Raw genomic sequence first — 22,834 nt, 5'->3', positions numbered from 1 at the left:
TTTTAATTTTTTTTAAAATAAAAAATATGAAAAAACTTATTTAAAAAATTTTTTTTAATTTCTAAAAATAGAAAATAAGGAAAAAATTATTAAGAAAACATTTATTAGGAAAGAAAAAAAAATGGACGGACCTAACCCTAGGACTAATGGTGAAAGCAAAGCTATACAGACAAAATCTCACCCAGAAGCATACACCTATACACTCACAAAGAAAGGAAAAGGGGAAAAATTAATATATCCTGCTCCCAAAGTCCACCTCTTGAATTTGGGATGATTCGTTGTCTATTCAGGTATTCAACAGATGCAGGCACATCAGGTTGTTTGTGGAGCTTTAATCCGCTGCTTCTGAGGCTGCTGGGAGAGATGTCCCTTTCTCTTCTTTGTTCGTACAGCTCCCAGGGTTCAGCTTTGGATTTGGATCCGCCTCTGCATGTAGGTCGCCTGAGGGCGTCCGTTCCCCGCCCAGACAGAACGGGGTTAAAGGAGCAGCTGCTTCGGGGGCTCTGGCTCACTCAGGCCGGGGGGAGGGAGGGGTACGGAGGAGGCGGGGCGAGCCTGCGGCGGCAGAGGCCGGCATGACGTTGCAGCAGCCTGAGGCGCGCCGTGTGTTCTCCCGGGGAAGTTGTCCCCAGACCACGGGAGCCCGGCAGCGGCGAGCTGCACCGGCTCCCGGGAGGGGCGGTGTGGAGAGCGACCTGTGCTTGCACACAGGCTTCTTGGTGGCGGCAGCAGCAGCCTTAGCGTCTCATGCCCGTCTCTGGGATCCGCGCTGATAGCCACTGCTCGCGCCAGTCTCTGGAGTTCGTTTAGGCGGCGCTCTGAATCCCCTCTCCTTGCGTGCCGCGAAACAAAGAGGCAAGAAAAAGTCTCTTGCCTCTTTGGCGGCTGCAGACTTTTTCTCGGGCTCCCTCCCGGCTAGCTGTGGCGCACTAGCCCCCCTCAGGCTGTGTCACGCCGCCAGCCCCAGTCCTCTCCCTGCAATCCGACCGAAGCCCGAGCCTCGGCTCCCAGCCCCCGCCCGCCCCGGCGGGTGAGCAGACAAGCCTCTCGAGCTGGTGAGCGCTGCTCGGCGCCAAGCCTCCATGCGGGAATCTCTCCGCTTTTCCCTCTGCGCCCCTGTTGCTGTGGGATCCGCACTGATAGCCGCGGCTCACGCCTGTCTCTGGAGTTCGTTAAGGCGGTGCTCTGAATCCCCTCTCCTTGCGCACCGCGAAACAAAGAGGCAAGAAAAAGTCTCTTGCCTCTTCAGCAGCTGCAGGCTTTTTCCCAGATTCTCTCCAGGCTAGCACCGAAGCCCGAGCCTCAGCTCCCAGCCCCGCCCACCCCGGCGGCTGAGCAGACAAGCCTCTCGGGCTGGTGAGTGCTACTCAGCACCGATCCTCAGTGCGGGAATCTCTCCGCTTTGCCCTCTGCACCCCTGTGGTTGCGCTCTCCTCCGTGGCTCCGAAGCTTCCCCCCTCTGCCACCCGCAGTCTCTGCCCACGAAGGGGCTTCCTAGTGTGTGGAAACCTTTCCTCCTTCACGGCTCCCTCCCACTGGCGCAGGTCCCGTCCCTATTCTTTTGTCTCTGTTATTTCTTTTTTCTTTTGCCCTACCCTAGTACGTGGGGATTTTCTTGCCTTTTGGGAGGTCTGACGTCTTCTGCCAGCGTTCAGTAGGTGTTCTGTAGGAGCAGTTCCACGTGTAGATGTGTTTCTACTGTATCTGTGGGAAGGAAGGTGATCTCCGCGTCTTACTCTTCCGCCATCTTGCCCTTCCTCCCTGCTGTCTCATTTTGTTTAACTTTCTGTGATTGAGGTTTCCATTCCGCAGGCTGCAGGGTAGAGGCTCTTCTTGCTTCTGCTGTCTGCCCCCTGGTGGATGAGGCTGTCTAAGAGGCTTGTGCAGGCTTCCTGGTGGGAGGGACTGGCTCCTGCCCACTGGTGGGTGGAGCTGGGTCTTGTCCCTCTGGTGGGCTGGGCCATATCAAGGGGTGTGTTAAGCGGGCAGCTGTGTGCTCAGGAAGACTCTAAGCAGCCTGCCTGCTGGTGTGTGGGGCTGTGTTCCTGCCCCGTGGGCCGTTTGGCCTGAGACATCCCAGCACACAGCCAGCTCCACAGGCTGTTGGGTAGGGCCAGGTCCTGGTAAGAAAATGGCAGCCTCCAGGAGGGCTCATGCTGATGAGTACTTCCCAGAAGTACCGTCACCTGTGTCTTTCTCCCTGAAGTGAACCACAGCCACCCCCTGCCTCCACAGGAGGCACTCCAATACTAGCAGATAGGTCTGGCCCAGTCTCTTATGAGATCACTGCTTTTTTCCTTGGGTCCTGGTGCACGCAAGACCTTGTGTGCACCCTCTAAGGGTGGAGTTTCTGTTTTCCCCAGTCCTGTGGGATTCCTGTGATCAAACCCCACTGGCCTTCAAAGCCAGATTCCCTGAGAGCTCCTCCTCCCGTTGCCAGACCCCCAGGCTTGGGAGCCTGTCATGGGGTTCAGAACTTTCACTCCTGTGGGAGAACATCCGTTATCTCATGTAGATACAAAAGAAAAAATATTTCACTTGTGATGAGAACTTTTAGTATCTACTCTCTTAACTTTCAAATACACCATCACAGCAGGGTTAACTATAGTCATCATGCTGTGCATTACATCCCTAGTACTTATTTTACAACTGGAAGTTTGTACCTTTTGACCAGTTCCCCCACCCTTTACCCCCTGCCTCTAGTAACCACAAATCGGATCTCTTTTTATATGAGTTTGGCTTTTTTTTTTTTTTTTTTTTTAAGATTTCCACATTTAAGTGAGTTTGGTTTTTTTTTTTTTTTTTTCAGTTACACATACAGGTGATTTCATACAGTATTTGTCTTTCTGTCTGACTTATTTTACTTAGCAAAATGGAATCAAGGTCCATCCATGTTGTCACAAATGGTGGAATTTCCTTCTTTCTTATGACTGAATAACATTTCATTGTATGTATATACCACATCATCTTTATCCATTCATCTGTCAGGGGACACTTAACTATTGTTCCATATCTTGGTTATTGTAAATAATGCTGCTTTGAATATGGGGAAACAGATATCTCTTTGACATAGTGTTTTTGTTTCCCTTGTATATATTCCCAGAGATTAAATTGATGGATCATATGGTAATTCTATTTTCAATTATTTGAGGACCTTCCATATTGTTTTCCATAATGGCTGTACCAATTTATAATCCCACCAGCAGTGCACAGTGGTTTCCTTTCCTCCACATCCTTGCCAACACTTGTTACTTCTTTTTGATGATAGCCATTCTAACAGGTGTGAGATGACATCTCATTGTAGTTTTAATTTACATTTCCCTAATGATTAGTGCTGTTGAGCACCTTGTCATGTACCTGTTGGCCATTTGTATATCTTCTTTGGAAAAATGTCTCTTCAGGTCTTTTATCCATTTTTAAATTGAATTATTTGGTTTTTTGCTGTTGAGTTGTAAGCATTCTTTACATATTTTATATAGTAACCCCTTATCAGATATCTGATTTGCAGATTTTTTCTCCATTCTGTATTTGGTTTTTTTCATTTCTTTGATCGTTTCTTTTGTGGTGCAGAAGAATTTTACTTTGATATAGTTCCACCTGTTTATTTTGGTGCTTGACTTTAGGTGTCATATCTTTGTTTTTTACTGTAGGCATTTATTGCTATGAACTTCCTCTTACAACTGTTTTTGCTGCATCCCATAAGTTTTGGTATATTGTATTTCCATTTTCATTTTTCTTAAGATTTTAAAAATTTCTCTTTTGATTTCTTTGACCCACTGGTTGGCTAGTATGATATTGCTTAATCTCCATGTATTTGTGAATTTCCCATTTTCTTCTTGTAATTGATCTCTAGTTTCATACTATCATGGTCAGAAAAGATGCTTGATATGATTTCAGTCATTTAGAATTTTCAAAGACTTGTTTTGTGGCCTAACATATGATCTATCCCAGAGAATGTTTCATGTGCGTTGGAGAAGAATGTGTATTCTGCTGCTTTGGCATAAGAGTTTTCTGTAAATGTCTGTTAAGTTATCTGGACTAACATGTAATTTAAGTCCAGTTTCCGTATTGATCTGTCTGGGTGATCTATCCACTGCTGAAAGTGGGGAATCAAAGTCCCCTACTATTTTTGTACTATTATTTCTCCCTTTAGGTCTGTTAATATTTGCTTTATATATTTAGATACTCCTATGTTAGGTGCAAAAAACTTACATAAAATTATATTCTTCTTATGAATTGACCCTTTTATTATTGTATAATGATCTTATTTGTCTCTCATTATAGTTTTTGTCTTAAAGTCTATTTTGTCTGTTAGGAGTATAGCTACTACCCCAGCTTTCTTTAGGTTTCCATTTGTATGGAATATCTTTTCCCACCCCTTCACTGTTAAGTCTGTGTGTGTCCTTAAAGATGGAGTCTCTTGTAGGCAGCATAGTTGGGTCTTTTTTTATTTTTAATCCATTCAGCTACTCAGTGTGTTTTGATTGGAGAATTTAGTCCATTTACATTTCAAGTAATTATTTACTGATTGATAGGGTCTAAATGTTGTCATTTTGTTAATTGTTTTCTGGCTGCTTTGTAATTGCTTTGTTTCTTTCTTCTTTTCTTGCTGTCTTCCTTTGTGACTTGAGGATTTTCCCTAATAGTAGCTTAGATTTCTTTCTCTTTATGTTTTGTGTATCTGTTATAAGTTTCTGCTTTGTGGTTACCATAAGGCTTATATAAAACATATTTATAACAGCATATTTTAAGGTGATAAGTTGAAACACATATTAAAGTTCTACATTTTAACTTTCCCTTCATTTTACGTTTTTGATGTCACATTTTACATTTTTTTCCCTTGTGTATACATTAACAAATTATTGTAGTTATAGTTATTTTTACTTTTTGTCAATCTTCATACTAGATTTGGTATATGACTTACCACCATTATAACATTAGAGTATTCTGAATTTAAATAACTATTTATCTTTACCAATGAGATTTATACTTTTCTATATGTTTTCCTGTTACTAATTAGCACCCTTTTATTGCAGCTTGAAAAAGTCCCTTTAACGGAGTGGCCTAGTGTTTAGGATTCCAGACTTTCACTGCCATGGCCTGGGTTCAATCCCTGCCTGGGGAACTGAGAACCCACAAGCTGCATGGTACAGTGCAGCCAAAAAAAAAAAAAAGTCCCTGTAAAATTTTTTGTAAGGCTGTACTAATGTTGATGAACTCCTCATTCATTCAGCTTTTGCTTGTCCGGAAAGCTCTTTATCTCTCCTTCAATTCTGAAGGACAGCTTTGCTGGGTAGAGTATTTTTGGTTGCAATTTTTCTTTCAGCAGTTTGAATATATTTTGCTGTTCTCTTCTGGCCTGCAAAGTTTCTGATGAAAAATCTATTGATAGTCTTATAGGGGTTTCCTTGTACGTAACAAGTTGCTTTTCTTTTACTGCTTTTAAGAGTCTCTCAAATTAAATTTGACAGTTTAATTATAATATTTCTCAGTGTGGGTCTCTTTGGATTTACCTTAAAGTTTCTGGGCTTCTTGATTCTGAATGTCTTGTTTCTTTCCCCAGATTAGGGGAGTTTTCAGCCATTCTTTCTTTGTATAAGCTTTCTGCCACTTTCTCCCTTCTCCTTCTGGGATCCCTATAATGTGAATATTGGCCCACTTGATGGAGTCCTTTAAGTCATCTTCACTTTTTCTCATTGTTTTTTTCTTTTTGCTCTTCTGTTTGGATGAATTCCATTGCCCTAAGTTGGCTGATGCTTTCTCTTGCGTCACCTAGTCTGCTGTTGAACTCCATTATTGTATTCTTTTTTTTTAAAATTTATTTATTTATTTTTGGCTGCATTGGGTCTTTGTTGCTGCGCGCAGGTTTTCTCTAGTTGCGGTGAGCAAGGGCTACGCTTCATTGTGGTGTGTGGGCTTCTCACTGCGGTGGCTTCTCCCGCTGCAGAGCACAGGCTCCAGGCACGCGGGCTTCAGTAGGTTGTGGCATGCGGGCTCCAGAGCGCAGGCTCAGCAGCTGTGGTGCACAGGCCTAGCTGCTCCGTGGCATGTGGGATCCTCCGGGACCAGGTCTCGAACCCGCGTCCCCTGCATTGGCAGGCAGACTCTCAACCTCCTTTATTGTATTCTTTAGCTCTGTGATTTGTTTGGTACTTAAAATTTTTTTTTATTATTTTTTAAAAATATTTTTTTATGTTTGGTACTTTCTTATATTTTCTCTTCGTTAAAATTCTCACTTTGTTGAACTTCTCATTGTTCTCCTGACCTCAGTGAGCATCTTTATGACCATTATTTTGAACTCTTTATCAAGTAAATCCTTTATCCATTTCATCAAGATCTGTTTCTTGAGTTTTATCTTGTTCTTTTGTTTGGACATATTCTTCTGTTTCTTCGTTTTCCTGACTTTGTGTTGGTTTCTGTGCATTAGGTAAAACAGCCACTCTCCCAGTCTCGAAGGAGTAGTCTTGCATAGGAGATGACTCTTATCACTCAGCCCATCCCTAGCTCTTGGTTGGCTCTCAAATCTTTGTGTTTGTCCAAACCATTTTCTTCATTCTTAATGGCTACTAGTAGATTAAGGTGTGCCACAACCCTTTTTGATGTGGGTTTTTTCTCATGTGTCACTCAGCTAGTGTCTGGATTCCTTTCAGAGGGAATTATTCCATATTTAGTGTAGGTTTCAGTGTCTGTGGGAGGAGGTGAGTTCAGGAGCCTCTATTTTGCCATCTTGAACTGGACTGTCTCATCCCTGTCTTTATACTTTAATAGCATTGTGTTACTTGTCTAAATATACTATTGTTTTATGTTTTTTTAATATACATAGATATATATTATTCTGCAACTTTCTTTTTTCTGTTAACATTGTTTTAAAAATCTATGTTGATACGTCCAGTTCTTCATTTTAACTACTGCATAGCTGAGTTCATACAGTGTACCCCATTTGTATGAGTATGTATTTTTACTTATGTATATATATGTGTCCCCCCCCATTGCAGGACATATAGATTGTTTCCAGATTTCATAACTGCAAACAGTTCTGCAATGAACAACCTGTAATATGTGCAGAAGTTTCTCTAGGATCTATACTAGAATTGCTAGACTGAGGAGTTTACACTTTTTCACCATTGCCAAATTCCCCTCCAAAGTGATTGCACCAGTTTGTACTCATATCAGCAGTGCATGACAGTTTCTGGTTTGCCACATCCTTGCAGATGTTTCCTACTGCTTGTTCAAATAATTATCCTGTCTTCCACCAACTAAAATTGTGCATGTTTTCCATTCACTTTTATCGACTTTGGTCATCCCTTGTTTCTCTAGAAGCAGTCCATTTCTCATCCAAAATTTCCTTAACTTTTCAGTTTTGTTTTGTTTTGTTTACTCCAAGAGTACTTTTTCCTTCTCTTGATTATTTCATCTCTCTTCCCTTGAATTTGGCTCAGGTAATCTCTAGGAACCCTCATCCAGTAACCTACATGTTTCCCTGACATGTAGATTGTATCCCATCTTAAAAACACATTATAAGTTAAAATGTTATTTTTATTGGCTCTTCAGTTTCTAAAGAAGCATACATTGTGGACATAGTAAAAGTGTTATTAAAACATCATTTAAAATCATGCAAGTCAGTTTTACTTAACATCTTTAAGTTTTAAATTAATTTGAAAGATTTGAATTAAAAGAGTGAAGAGAAAAAAGCTCAGGGACATTTTAATTTTCTGGGAAAATTTATTTAGAAGGGTATCAAACAAATGTCCTTGACCTTAGAGCTATATTGAATTATTTGCTTTTCCAAAAAGGCATGGAGTCCCCCTCTTCACAATTAGCAGATTCCTGAGCATATTTATAAACGATGGAACATAAAAAGGTTTGTGGAGGGAAGTAATTCATTAGATCTCTTAGGCAGTATGGAATTAGGAGGGCTAGATTGCTCAGTAGGGAAGAACAGGACTGCTTAAAAATGCTAAACTACAGTAACCTTTGCGTATAAGCATTCTGCTTTATAAGGATGTGTATATGTACTTACAGCCCCCTCCTCAGGACCTAGATAGGTAAAAGGATAGCAGACATACAGTTCAGATGGCTTTTTCTCCTCCACCACCACGAGTACTAAGTATAGGGCTTTGTGTGCAGCAGGCATTCCACATGTTGCTCCATTTTCAACCCAAAATTGAATATAGAACCTTAGTACTTCTTTGAGACATTTTGAGTACACATTATGTGCATTTGTCCGTTTGCTTGGTGTGATTAAACATATAAACAAACAGAAATTAGTTATAGGAGAGAGTACATTTAGCACATCCATAGTCTCTTTGGATTTGGTAACAGTCAACTATTTGGTGCCCACTTAACATTTCTGAGTGTCAGAAACTGATGGTACATTTCTCTCTTGTATTGTAGGACTTGCCATGCATAGAAAGCCACCCTCCAGATCTCATTCACTTTCTCCATCTCCAGTTAACAAAAACAAACAGTTCCATATGGAGAGAAAAAGGCAGCGAAAGCCAAAAGAAACAGATATCCGCCGATTTCAAGCAAAGGTATATCCCATCTCTTGACTGCCATTGGGCAGCAGGCATTACCATTTACCCTTAGCCAAATGCTACAGTGAACATGCTGTTGACTAAAGGCTTAAAATGCATTTAATATTCTTGAGCTGAGTGGATGACAAAATTATGTGACATAGCTTTTACGTCCCCCATTAGGGAACATAAAACTTGTACTCATGAAACTCTTAAGAAAACTAACCTTATTAGATATAGCTTAGTCAGTACTCTAGTGGGTTAAGAAAGTATCAGTGTAGACAGGCATTTTCAGAGAGAGCTTTAGAAATGAAGAGAATTTGAGGTGGATTAAATGTGACTAGCCATTTGAATTACAGATAGGATGAAAATGCCCAAACAGGAATGAGACCCCTCCTGTTAGGGTTCAACAGGAGAATGTATGATTACTAAGGAAGACTTTCTCCTGTGGAATAGGGATTTTGAAATGTAGCATAAATTTAGAACACTTAAGTTGTTTGCTACAGTATGTTTTATAATGGTGAAAACAAACTAATTTAGATGTCTTACAATAACATGTAACTTCAACTCACACATGTAACTTTCACTCAAGTGTGTATCAAAATAATTACAGAAACTGTGAGAACAAAAAGAATACATTATGTAAAGTTGTGTTTTATGTCCCAATTACATATCTGTTAAATAATGTATATTTAATGATATATATAGCCTGAAAGGAACTTTAAAAAAGTGAATGGAATGGCAGAATCTTAGATTGATTTTTTTCCTTCATTTTCATTCGTATGTTTTTAATAACTATAATATCATATGGCCTTTTCCCCTGTAGGCAATAACTGAAGCATTTGAAAAGGAACTAAGAAAAAATAAAGTTCAAGAGAATATTGGACCTCTAGGAATAAATGACAAGGAGGAAACAGTGGGTAAAAGTCTCTACTGTAATAAATGCCATTTGATCAGATCAGTGGAAAGTACAGAGATGATGTTTTTAAAAGGAAAAAAACAGGGCCTTAATCGTTATTAGCCCCTTAGAAAAAAGCAGAGTTTCATTTCATGATATGGGATTTTCTTTTATTCATAGGTAGGCAAGTTGCTAAAATGTGGCAAGACATGGTACCAAAAACTAGTATTTTTCCCTCCTGCCTAAAACTTCCATCAGTTTTTAAGGGCTTCTATTGCTTATCAGTTCACCAAGGCTTTAAAAGATAGTCTAGGCTGACAAGTTAAAGAGGGAGAGTAAAAGAAGACAGGAAATCCCAGTTGCTCCATGCCTGGTTGGAAGACACCCAAAGCATAAGTTTTCGTTGCCTTTCAAAAGAATAGTTACAGAAGCTAAATGAAAGCATGGAGACAATGCTTATGCTAAAATGTTCATAAACAAAACATAATATAGCATACAGTGTGGTTATAACTAAACATCGTTTAAGAACTTTTTTAATCTACGTGGAAAAGGTTGTCAAAAGAAGCAAGCACATCAGAACATCATTAGTAGTTGTATTTAGGGTGTGGGGCTATGGCAACTATGAAACTTGAAAAAGATTCAATGCTTTTTCAAATTCCAAAGGATGCCAGAAACTAAAGAGGCATTTAACTTAGAGTAGGTAAATAACCAGACTGTAGAAATTTTTTTTTAATTAATTAATTTATTTATTTTTGGCTGTGTTGGGTCTTCGTTGTGGTGTGGGACTTCTCTTGTTGTGGAGCATGGGCTATAGGTGCATGGGCTTCAGTAGTTGTGGCACACGGGCTCAGTAGTTGGTGGCTCGCAGCTCTAGAGCACAGGCTCAGTAGTTGTGGCACATGGGCTTAGTTGCTCTGTGGCATGTGGTATCTTCCTGGACCGGGACTCGAACCCGTGTCCCCTGCATTGGCAGGCAGATTCTTAACCACTGTGCCACCAGGGAAGTCCCCAGACTGTAGAAATTTGAAGTCAGGTGGTTTGGCTGGGGATTATGTTAGCTATTTTTGTCCCTATGTAATATTTAAGATGATGTATGAAAGAGTTATTAGACTTCTCATTTCTATTCTGTTTTATATCTGCTCCTAAGGAAAAAATATACAGAGAAACTGTTCATAAAGGAACTCCAACAAAACGTAGTCAGCCCTGGAAGATTTACTCTAGAAAAACCACAACTCCAGGTCCAAGAGGTGGCTTGCCAAAGCCAAATAAAGCAGTTCCAAGTAAGAACCACAAAATTGTACTTTATGGAAAACTGGCATCCTTTGAAAGTGTGTGGTACATGCCAAGGACACAGCACTGAGAACCAGCATCTACCAGTTAGCTGGAGAAAGTTCCCTCTTCTCTCACTGCCATATGCTACATTTCTGTAAAGAGAGATCAAACTCTTAAATGAGGCATTTCTCTAAAACTCTTAAATATATACCAGTATATTGGCACCGAAGGAATGTGATGGCTGTGACCAGCTGTTCCAGCTTTAGCTTCACTCTGCTCACTCATGCTGGTTGTCTTTTGTTTCTGGGAAGTTGGTAGAACCAAAGGGATGCTCCAAAGCAAGCAGAGGGCCTGCCCAGCTCCTGTTATATTGACAGTTGGTGCCAGGGTACAGTTTCAAAGACCACTGGCCTTCTAACTACATCCCATCAGACAGAGACTTAGACTCCTCAGCCCTCCTGGGAGGCAGTTTGACCACACACACAGCATCCACCCCAGGCGCTGAATCAGCTGAGCAGTTAGGATGGACTTCACAAAACCAGCATGTCATCAGTCAGAAATGTTGAGGTTATTTTCATCCTTACTAGTAATTGGCTATCCCAATCAGAGAAGGAATGCAAAAGTAATAACACACTTTTAGAATTGTTCTTTTCAGGCTCAGAACCACATCACTTAGATAAGCTTTGATCTCCCAGGAAGGTGGGATGAGATTTCTTCTTAAAAGCTGTCAGCGAGTTTCTCAGATTAAGAGCATCTTTTTTTTTTTTTTTTAAACCTTGCAGTGAAAGTGAATGAACACAGTCTCCTGCCCCTGATGCTGGAGCAGTTTCCGTTTCTCTCTGTTTCTGGTCAAACACTAAGCAAAATGTGGAAACAGCAAATTGCACAGGTTGAACAGCTCAGAAAAGATGCATATAGAGAAAATCGATCAAAGAAGAAACTCCAGGATGAAGTAAGATAACTGTCAATTAAGCATAAGAATAGAAACCAAAAAGGGGCAGAGCTTATCCTTGATAATCTAGTGAATAGAATTATTAACCTCGTTTCCTTGTATCCCACTTAAAGATAGAAGAAGCCTTGAGAAGGCACGACCTCCTTACTGTGCTTATCAAGAAAGAATATGAACATAACAAGAGACTGGTAAGTTATATTAATTACTTTTATCTGTACCAGCTGGGCAATATCCCCACTGACTCATACCTCTTACACTTACCTGTGGAAGCATTTAGGTCTCTAACCAAAATTGATGAGAGGGTAAGGTGCTAGGTACTTCATATACACAGTTTCATTTAGTCTTTATAGTAACATTAATAGAAATGTTTTCTATGAAATGGAAAACCTGAAGCTTTGAGATGTTAACTTGCCCTGGGTCCCACCATAATCAGCAAGGGCAAGGTTGAGATTTTAATCCAGGTCTGTCTCTACCTCCAAGCCTCTTCGAGGTACCAGGTGGTTATAACTTAGTGTTTTTTGTCCTCTCCCTTCTTTCTCAGGTCCCAAATAGAAAGCTGAGGTTGTCTGTGCCTCCATTATAATTTGGACTGAGAATCGTACATAGTACAACATTATCCTCTGAGTATCATGAAGGGGGAGGACAAAGATCAAAGACAATAAGCCAGAGGAGGAAACTTGAGTATAGAGATAAGCAATGAGAACTATAATTCTAAGCAGTTCCAGAGAAAGAAGGGGAAGCCATCAGGAACTGCATGTGGGACTCTGGTGTGGGGGAAAAGAAAACAAGTATCTGGACACCTAGTTGAAGGCTTTGTGTACATGACTTCATTTCACCCTCACTACTTTGCTATATCACCTAATTTCCTTAGTTTCGATGCAGATACTTTTGTTAACTCAAGCTCTGCTTGAACATCTTTGAGGGTGCCAGTTTTCTACTTAAGTAGGCATCTGGGTATGGCTTAGATGACTCCCTGGTGAAATGGGGAGATGAGATTCTCAGTCCATGAGGGTTGTTGCTGTTCTCTACAGCCTTGGGGGCTTATTGGGGCAGCTCTTCTTTTTTTTTTTTTTGGCTGCGCAGCATATAGGATCTTAGTTCCCTGACCAGGGATTGAACCCGCACCCCCTGCAGTGGGAGTGTGGAGTCCTAACCACGGGACTGTGGGGCAGCTCTTCTGACTGAGGTGATGAACCTGCTAAAGACTAAAGGATTTCTGGGGACGGACAGGCTTTCACACTCTCTGCCCAGCCAGCAGGCTGCTGGCCCTCCATACCCGGCTTACTGCCTGAAGACATGGTGTTGGGGAGTGGGACAGATGAGAGCACCAGAGTCTGTCTTCCTCTTGTCCTTCCCTCTTTTTCCCCTTCCCTTTCTTAGCAAGACTTCAAGGACCGCATTCATAGGCAGAAGTTGACCCAATCAAAGATAAAAGAAAATCGGCAGCAGATTGTTCGTGCCCGAAAATATTATGATGATTATAGAGTTCAGTTGCGCTCAAAAATGATGAGAATGAGGACCCGGGAAGAAATGGTAAATATTGCTTTTCTGTCCAATCCAGTTAAGAAGGTAAATTTTGTCTGTTACCTTTTAGGACCACCTTCTTTGTGACTCTTGTCCCAATGTGAATCCAAAATCCAAACGCAAGTCCAAAATGCTGGCTAGAGTTCAGACTTGCCCACACCTCATTTTATTACCCCCATAGTGCATCCCAGTCTACTCTGTCTCTACTGCCCTTTTTTTTTTTTAATTGTAGTTGGTTTACAGTGTTGTGTTAATTACTGCTATACAGCGAAGTGATTCATATATATATGAATATAATATATATATTATACATATATATACATGTATATATATTATACATATATGTACACATTTTTTATATATTCTTTTCCATTATGGTTTATCGTAGCATACTGAATATAGTTCTCTGTGCTATACAGTAGGACCTTGTTGTTTATCCATCCTATATATAGAAGCTTGCATCTGCTAACCCCAATGTCCCACTCCATCCTTCCCCCAACCCCCTCCCTCAACCCTCTCTCCCTTGGCAGCCACCAGTCTGTTCTCTATGTCTGTGAGTCTGTTTCTGTTTGGTAGATAGGTTCATTTGTGTCACATTTTAGACTCCACAGATAAGTGGTATCTTATGGTATTTGTCCTTCTGACTTCACTTAGTATGATAATCACTAATTGCATCCATGTTGCTGCAAATGGCATTATTTTGTTCTTTTTTATGGCTGAGTAATATTCCATTGTATATAAATACCACATCTTTATCCATTCATCTGTTGATGGACATTTAGGTTGTTTCCATGTCTTGTTTATTGTGAATAGTGCTGCAGTGAACACAGGGGTTCATGTATCTTTTCAAATTAGTTTTGTCCGGATATATGCCTGGGAGTGCAATTGCTGGATCATATGGTAATTCTGATTTTAGTTTTTCTGAGGAACCGCCATACTGTTTTCCATAGTGGGTGCACCAACTTACATTCCCGCCAACGGTGTAGGAGGGTTCCCGTTTCACCACACCCTCTCCAGCATTTATTTGTAGACTTCTTAATGATGGCCATTCTGACTGGTGTGAGGTGATACCTCATTGTAGTTTTGATTTGCATTTCTCTAATAATTAGCGAAGTTGAGCATCTTTTCATGTGCCTCTTCATCTGTATTTCTCTACTGCCCTTATCTTAATGTGAGGTCTTAATTCCCTCTGACCTCCCAAGTGTCGGTACTTCTCCAGGACACCTGCTTTAGGGGTTTGGGAGCATGTTGTAAGAGACAGGAATTTAAGGTGTGATTAGATGACCTCGGATTCCACTCAAAACCAGGAAGATAATGTAGGACAGATATGCTGTGAGATCTTTCCACAAGGTATAGCATTGCTGCCTCATCCTAATCAAGCTTGGGATTCCAAACTAGCAATAAATTTCATCTCTAGAGTAAAACATTAAGGTAATTATACTTAACGGGACTAAATACTCTGAAGTGGGTCATACTATTATCCTCATTTCTAGAGGATACTACTAAGGCTTTGAGAGGTTAAGTAACTTGACACTAAGGCAATACTGCCGGCTGATGAATGCGTGACTGTACTTTAGTAAGAATTCTTGATCAATCAGTGGAGGACAAGTGAGCATATCTGAATCCTTTGAACAATTTGTGTACCTGTGGCCTAGTTAGATGATAACCACATGGCCCTCAGTTATGGACGAGTGTACATGCAGCGTTTGTTTCTACTCTAGGGTTCTTTTTCCATATACATGGCTGCTTGAGAGTTCTTTTCTGAAAGTAGTAAAGAATCTTTGGGATACAGGAAAAGATGCTGAATACCATTAGTCATTTAAGAAATACAAATCAGACCCACAATGAGATAAACTCTCACCCACTAAGATGGCTAAAATAAAAAAGTGCTGGCAAGGATGTAGAGAAGTTAGAACACACATGCAGGGCTGGTGGGGTTATAAAAAGGTGCAACCACTTTGAAATACAGTCTGGCAGTTCTTCAAAAGGTTAAACATATGATTCAGCACTTCTACTCCTAGGTAACTATACACAGATGTTCACAGCAGCACTATTTATAACAGCCAAGAAGAGAAAACAACGTCTAGCAGTTGGTGAATTGATAAAGTGTGATATATCCATACAGCAGAGTATTATGTGGCTATGAAAAAAAGAATTTCATAGTGATTCATGCTATAATATAGATGAAGCTTGAAAAATTATGCTAAGTGAAAGAAGCCAGATACAAAAGGCCACATACTATATGATATCATTTATATGAAATGTCCAGAATAGGTAAATCTGTAGGCATAGAAAGTGGAGTAGTGATTGCGAGGGGGAGGGGGAGTGGCTGCTAATGGTTATGGGGTTTCTTTTTGGAGTGAAGAAAATGTTCTGCAGTTAGCAGTGATGGTTGCACAACTCTGAATATAGTAAAATCTACTGATTTATACATCTTACAAGGGTGAAGTTTATAGTATGTGAATTATATCTCAATAAAGCTGTTACTTTATACTGACTGTATTTCACAAAGATTTTTTACATACCTCTAGTTGGGCAGAATTTTATTCCTCCATGAAAATTCACCATAACTTTATTTTTCTGACTAAATAACTGGCAGATATTTAAGAAACTGTTTGAAGAAGGTTTACAAATTCAAAAGCAAAGATTACGAGACCTAAGAAACTATGCCAAAGAAAAGCGAGATGAACAAAAGAGACAGCACCAAAATGAACTGGACTCAATGGAGAACTACTATAAAGACCAGGTGGGTTCACCGCTGCTAGTTTACATTCTGACGTGCTTAATCCTGACCGCCCGGTGTCAGACATCAGCTTAGTCTGCTGAACAAGTAAGCCTCCACATATTAATTCGGAACTTGTCACTATACAGGTTGGACTGACTGAAATTTAAGGTAAAATAAGCTAGTGCTTGACCACAGTACAGAATATTGCCCTGTTTCCATTAAAATAAAGATTTTAAGCCTATGAACATAAGAATTGTTACATTTAGACTACAGACAAATATAAGGTTTTTTTTTTCTTCCCTGTAAACAGTTTTCATTGCTGGCAGAAGCCATATCACAGGAACGTCAAGAGCTCAAAGCCAGAGAGAAATCCCAGGCCCAGGTAATAATTAACAAGATAGAAATCATTTATGTACATTTTTAAGAAATAGAAAACAACTGTATACACTTTTTAAGGGGAATGGAGAGGATACTAATAAGATCGATCTACGATTCAAAACATGTATTCTGATTTTAACTTTACCTGTTCATGTCTCCGTAAGAGCTGCTGCGAAATTATTAAAATTACTGCAGAAGCTTGATGAGCAGGAAGGTGGAGAGGGAATAAAAATACATGAGGGCCTGGATCACTGTTGTGAATAGCAGGATGACATGACTTCTCTTTCAGATGTTGTATAAGGTGAAGAGGGAACTGAGATCTAAGATGGAGAAGGAAATTCAACAGCTGCAGTACATGATAACACAGAACGACGATGACGCTTTCTTCCGGGAACTGGAAGCTGAGCGCTTTGAATCTCGGCTTCATCTGGCTTCCTTTCAGTATAGTAAAAATCCCTTCCTATGAGGCCAGACTTCCTAAGTGTGGACTTTACTGGCTCAATTCTAGCTCTGCCCTGGTAAACAATCTAACCCAGAAGAATCATTTCTAAATAACTTATCTATCTACTGACTCTAATACTTTTTATGAAATAACTTTGAAAATAAAAATTGTTTTCTTAGTTTATTGCTTTGAACTTAGGACCTAAAACTTTAACAGAGGTGCACGAAAGCAATTGAGCAGCCAGCTCCTGAAGCCTATTGCTGTAGGTGAACAAAAACAGTAAAAAAATAGCACTTGAGGACCCCAAAAAAAGATCTCTAAATCAGAAAAGAGCTAAAGTGTGGGCTTGTCATTAGAGGTGGGACTTACTTAGGGTTAAACCTTAAAGAAAGATACGATGGTTAAGTGTGTGTAGCTTTTTCACATGGAGGCTAGAAGATGAGAATTTATGCATTATGGCTTCTGTCAATCAGTTGGGAGGGGCAACAGGTATAAGGCCCTTGGTGCTCAAAAGAGCACTAGTGATTGCAGGTGGGAAGGAGGCATAATGGACTTGAAGCGGGCAAGAGTACACCAACCTTATTTCCAGCATGGGGGCAGATGAGGAAGAAGAAAAACCCGCTCAAGGGTGGTGTCCTTCCTGTAGAGGAGGGCTTCAGTGAAGGCCAGGAGCTGGAGGGAGGCTTCAGAGCAACTGAGCATATGGGGAGTGAGTGAGTTAGTTACTGACCAAAGCCAGAGAATGGCAGAGGGCACCAGAAAAGGACTGGAAGGGAGGTTCCCATTAGGGCATATAGGGAATAACAAATATGAACAATAATAGAGGCCAGGAGGCATGATGGGGTGGGATCTGATTATCCTGCAGAAAAGAGTAGGCAGCTGTATCCAGTGCTGTGGTCCCAAGTGCTGCCCTTTCGGAATGGCAGCTGACAGTGTAGGGCCTGTAGGCAGGCAGGGGTTTCCTGGGTTAAAGACTTGGAAGATGGCCAAATTTGGAGCATCATAAAGGAGAGACATGCAGATAGCTGCAATATATATATAATGACAAGTCAATCAATCAGTGCAGGTGAATGGACAGGATGGGGGAGATGCACAAGAGCTAGAACATAAGTTCTAAAAATGTTTGTTAGAGAAAAATGATAATTCTAGATCGAAAGATAGATAGATATACACACTAGGGACTTCTTCCCTGGTGGCACAGTGGTTAAGAATCTGCCTGCCAGTGCAGGGTACACGGGTTTGATCCCTGGTCCAGGAAGATCCCACATGCCGCAGAGCAACTAAGCCCGTATGCCGCAACTACTGAGCCTGCACTCTAGAGCCCACGAACCACAACTACTGAAGCCCGTGCACCTAGAGCCCATGCTCCACAAGAGAAGCCACTGCAATGAGAAGCCCGTGCACTGCAACAAAGAGTAGCCCCCGCTCGCCGCAACTAGAGAAAGCCCACGCGCAGCAATGAAGACCCAACACAGCCAAAAATAAAAAATATATATATCCTTGGGTAAAATGAGCAAATCTTTAAAAAGCTATGGTATGAATGGGTATCATATATATAATGCAGTATAATCAATACAATATAGGAAAGCTCTGGAAGAACAGTCCCCAAATGTAATAGTAGGTGTGACTCTGGTAGATTATATAAACTTTCACTCTGCTTAATACACTATTGGAATTTGTTATACAGGCATCATTACACTTGTTTTATTGTTTTTTTTAATGTTTTAGGAGGACTCTTCTGCTAGCTCTTTACCAAACTAATTAACTGGGAATAACCAAAAAGAAGAATAAGTGAGGGAATTTACCAGGAAAGGGATGGGACTGCCAAGCAAAAGTCAAAGAATAGGAGAGGAAACAAAAATAAAAGATGCCAATGCATTTTTGAAAAATAGAAAACAAATGACGTGGTAGCTAACTCAGCAAGTGGAGGGGTGTTGCTATCCAAGTACCAGTGGAGAGAGGATCGATCGTATGTGAAGCCAGTTTGCCCAGAAGAACCTGGGAAAAGCACATCATAGTCATGCATTTGAAAAGTTATTTAGAACTATAACTTAACTATAACTGTATACGGTGGGGGTGGAGGTGTCGCAGAATGAGGTGGTTGGTGTGAGAACTAAATCTTCAAATATCCCCCTACCCCACCCCCCCAAAAAAACCAGACTCTAAAATTAATGAAGTGCACTATTAACCATATCATTTAGAAATGCGGGAATACCAGAAGAGCTGACAGTTTAGGAATAGTAGCTTCTGGAAAGCAAGACTAGGGATGAGGGGAAAGGGTGATGAAGAGTCACCCTCCCCCAGTTTTAATGATATAATTGATATATACCTTAAACTTACACAGTTTTATATATCAATGATTTGATAAATGTACATGAAATGATTCAAGTTTAGTTAACATCTCTTACCTCACACACATTTTTTTTAACTTGTAATGAGAACTATGGTTTTTTTTTTTAAACTATGTATGTCTAGCTGTGTATATGCATTACTGTATCACGTGGGGCACTGGAGAAATTACCTGCCTTTCCTATAAAATGTAAGCAGGAAAAGAGAGAACCTGTGTTAAGGTAAGGCAGGAGAATAGAGCCTTTAGTGAGGGAACTAAGGGTGTAGGGGAAATTTATTCACAATGGAAAGAGGCGTCACACTGAAAAACGGTTAGGGGGAGTCTGCAATGGGACAGGCAGGGCAGACAGAAGATGATGTCATTAAGAGAAATGGTATAAAGAAAGAATCCAAAATTGGGGTTTAAGCTGCAGTTTATAATCTATCAGATCCCAAATCCAGACATGCTGAAAACATGTTTTATCTGGCATTTCAAGCCATTTGAACCATTACCCAGAATTTGATTGATGTGACCAGTTTCTTCTTATCTTAAAAAAAAAAAAACACTAAATTTGAACTGCATTTAAAACTTTGCCCCCTGAAGAACAAAGCTAGAGGCATGAGGCTCCCTGGTTTCAAACTATATTACAAAGCTATAGTACTCAAAACAGCATGGTATTGGCAAAAAGACACATAAGTTAATGGGACAGAACAGAGAGCCCAAAATAAACCCACGAATATATAATCAATGACAAGTGAGCCAAGAATATACAACAGGGAAAGGACAGTCTCTTTAATAAATACAGTTGGGAAAACTGAGCAGTCACATGCAAAAGAATGATGCTGGACCACTGTCTTAACCATACACAAATAATTAACTCGGAATGGATTAAGACTTTTAAGACCTGGAACCATAAAACTCCTAGAAGAAAAAAGCGGTAAGCTCACTGACATCAGTCCTGGCAATGATTCTTTTTGGATTTGACACCAAAAGCAAAAATCAACAAGTGGGACTACATCAAACCAAAAAGCTCTGCACAGCAAAGCAAACCATCAACAAAATGAAAAGGCAACCACTGAATGGGGGAAAATATTTGCAAATCAGACATCTGATAAGGGATTAATATCTAAAATACATAAACCACACATACAACTCAACAGCAAACAATCTAATCATAAAATGGGCAGAGGAACTGAATAGATGCTTTTCCAAAGAAGATATACTGAGGGTCAAGAGGTACATGAAAAGGTGCTCAACAACACTAATCAGCAGGGAAATGCAAAACAAAACCACATATCAAAATCACAATGAGAGATCATCTCATAACCGTTTGGCTGGCTGTTACCAGAAAGTTAAGAAGTGTTGACAAATACGTAGAGAAAAGGGAACCCTGGTGCACTGTTGGTGGGAATATAAATTGGTGCAGCCACTGTGGAGGTTCCTCAAGAAATTAAAAACAGACCTAACATATGACTCAGCAATTTCACTTCTGGGTATTTATCTGAAGAAAATGAAAACACTTGACTGGAAAAGCTATCTGCACCCCCATGTTCACTGAAGCATTAGATACAATAGCCAAGATAACAGAAACAACCTAAAAGTCCACCAATGAATGAATGGATAAAGAAAATGTGGTGTATGTACACACAATGAAATATTATTCAGCTATTTTTTTTAAAAAAAGGAAATCTTGTCACTTGCAACACCATTGACCTTGAGGGCATTATGCTAAGTAAAATAAGACAAACACCATATGATCTCACTTATATGTGGAATTTAAAACAACAAAAACAAACCATCCCACCCCCCAAAACCCGAGCTCACAGGTACAGAGAACAGACTGGTGGTTGCTAGAGATGGGGAATGGGCAAAATGGGTGAAGGGAGGCCAAAAGTTATAAACTTTCAATTATAAAATGGGTCATAAGGATGTAATGTACAGCATGGTGAGTATAGCTAACGATGTATTGCATATTTGAAAGTTGCTAAGACATCTTAAAAGTTCTCATCACAAGGAAAAGAAAATTTTATGACTGTGTGTGGTGATGGATGTTAGACTAATTGTGATCATTTCACAAATATCAAATCATTATGGTGTACTTGAAACTAATGTGGTATGTCAGTTGTACCTCAGTTAAAAAGCAAAACTTTGTCCTTCTGGTGTCGATGGTTCTCCTCCTCCTTGCCACGCCAGCCAGCATCGTCTTTGGGAGGAGTGAGTGGTCTCAAAGGTTGCGTGGGATGTGCTCTCCATCTTTACTTTCCTGGGCTGAAAATCGAAAGACTTCATCAACACTTAAGTCAGCAGGAGGAAAATCTTGGATGGATCGCTTACCCACCCCACAGGCTGCTACAGTTGCCTCTCCACCTCCTTTGCTTATAAAACACTGTTAAGAGAGAAGTGGGGTTCACAGCTCAGACTATTTTGATAACCTAGATAAAACCAGCCCAAATATCCACAAAAGGTGTGCTAGGATCTGAGATGTCATGGGGAAAGGGGGATGGGGGAACAAAACCAACTGTTTTAAAAACCAAGTCTGGGATTTGAAGCCTTGCTTAGGTGAGGTATTTAATCCTGTGCTCCCGTCATGACCAACTTCTTTGCTGTACACAAACTGAGTTCTGAGTACCTCAGTTTGCACTTCAGCGTCTACCGAGACATACGCTAGAAGCACTAGTTTGGAAGTTCAGTTTTTTAACAACCATCCAAAGCTAATCCCTAAAGCTAGTACAGAGCCGGACACATAGTAGGAGCCCAGCAGATATTTGCTGAGTGGACAAAGAACAAGTCACATTTAGGGCATATACCTTTCAATGAAATATAACTTTAAAAAATCTGATTTGTCTAGTTTTCTAAGAATATTAACATAGGGATTTAACCCTTTTTCTGTATAATTACCTCTACTCAGTTCTGCTGTGCCTATACTACCATAAGCATTTGGGATATAAAGTACAAATAAATGCAGTGGGTGTGAAGGTTAACCGTCATTATAATGAAAGGACAAATCTTTCAGGTCACCACAGAGCAGAAAAATGTCACATATTGCTCAAACTTTTGGGTAATTTATAGATGATAATACTAAAATCCTTAATGTACTAAAAATTTATAAATTTTAGATCACAACCAATTGTAAACTGCAATGGGAGGCAAAGCAAAAAAATATATTGCAAAAGGATGTAAAAAATGGACCCTATGCCTACTTTCGGAACTTTAATACACCACTGCTTCCACTGCATCTCCCAGACATTCCTTTCTGTATGGCCTATGCTGTGGAGAGACTTACACGGACTATTCTTGATGAAAAAACATCGTATCCAGTTCTTTTTCCACCCACATATTTAGCTGGACTTTAATCCACTATATTTACAGAATTGTGAATCACGACCCTTAAAGTCACGGCTTCTTGGAAAAATATAACTGATTTCTGCATTTCATTTTGAGGATTTTACTGCTCAACACCAAGGTAGCAAATGAGGCCCCGGTCATAGCTCTGCCCTCCAGAGCCTGTGACAGTTGTTACAGGCCATTGCCCACCAAGAGCCACTGCCAACCTAAGGATGTGCCATAGCAGGACAAAACAAGCACCTTCCCTGCTCAACCTGGAGACAGAAAGGGGGTCCTGAGCCCTCTGAGGCTCTACCATGTGACAAAGGCATCAACTAAGGAAGGCCCATGAATCTTAAACTTCACATTTTATGGCTCATATGCTGTCACTCTTCATAGACCCAATCAAATTTCTTCAAAACAATTCATTATAAATTCAATATTCTTTAAAAAACTTTGATGCTGTGACAGTGC

The 22,834-nt window shown here is 40.4% G+C and overlaps 1 protein-coding gene across 1 annotated transcript in view; it reads left to right on the top strand.

The window, feature by feature from the left end:
* Positions 1 to 16,900, top strand: part of CEP95 (centrosomal protein 95) — a 68,347-nt gene extending 51,447 nt beyond the window's left edge. Inside the window, exons 13-21 of the mRNA XM_068530122.1 lie at positions 8,395 to 8,534; positions 9,343 to 9,432; positions 10,562 to 10,694; positions 11,469 to 11,638; positions 11,752 to 11,826; positions 13,019 to 13,171; positions 15,762 to 15,908; positions 16,198 to 16,269; positions 16,555 to 16,900. Coding sequence (XP_068386223.1) covers positions 8,395 to 8,534; positions 9,343 to 9,432; positions 10,562 to 10,694; positions 11,469 to 11,638; positions 11,752 to 11,826; positions 13,019 to 13,171; positions 15,762 to 15,908; positions 16,198 to 16,269; positions 16,555 to 16,731 — 1,157 coding nt within the window. The 3' untranslated portion in view covers positions 16,732 to 16,900. The remainder of the gene's footprint in view (positions 1 to 8,394; positions 8,535 to 9,342; positions 9,433 to 10,561; positions 10,695 to 11,468; positions 11,639 to 11,751; positions 11,827 to 13,018; positions 13,172 to 15,761; positions 15,909 to 16,197; positions 16,270 to 16,554) is intronic.
* The last annotated feature ends 5,934 nt before the right edge of the window (positions 16,901 to 22,834 follow it).

The sequence above is a fragment of the Eschrichtius robustus genome, chromosome 20, assembly GCF_028021215.1.
Source record: "Eschrichtius robustus isolate mEscRob2 chromosome 20, mEscRob2.pri, whole genome shotgun sequence".
In the NCBI taxonomy this organism is placed as follows: domain Eukaryota; kingdom Metazoa; phylum Chordata; class Mammalia; order Artiodactyla; family Eschrichtiidae; genus Eschrichtius; species Eschrichtius robustus.
Note: the sequence above shows the minus strand (reverse complement) of the source record. Positions and strands in the feature narration are given on the sequence as shown.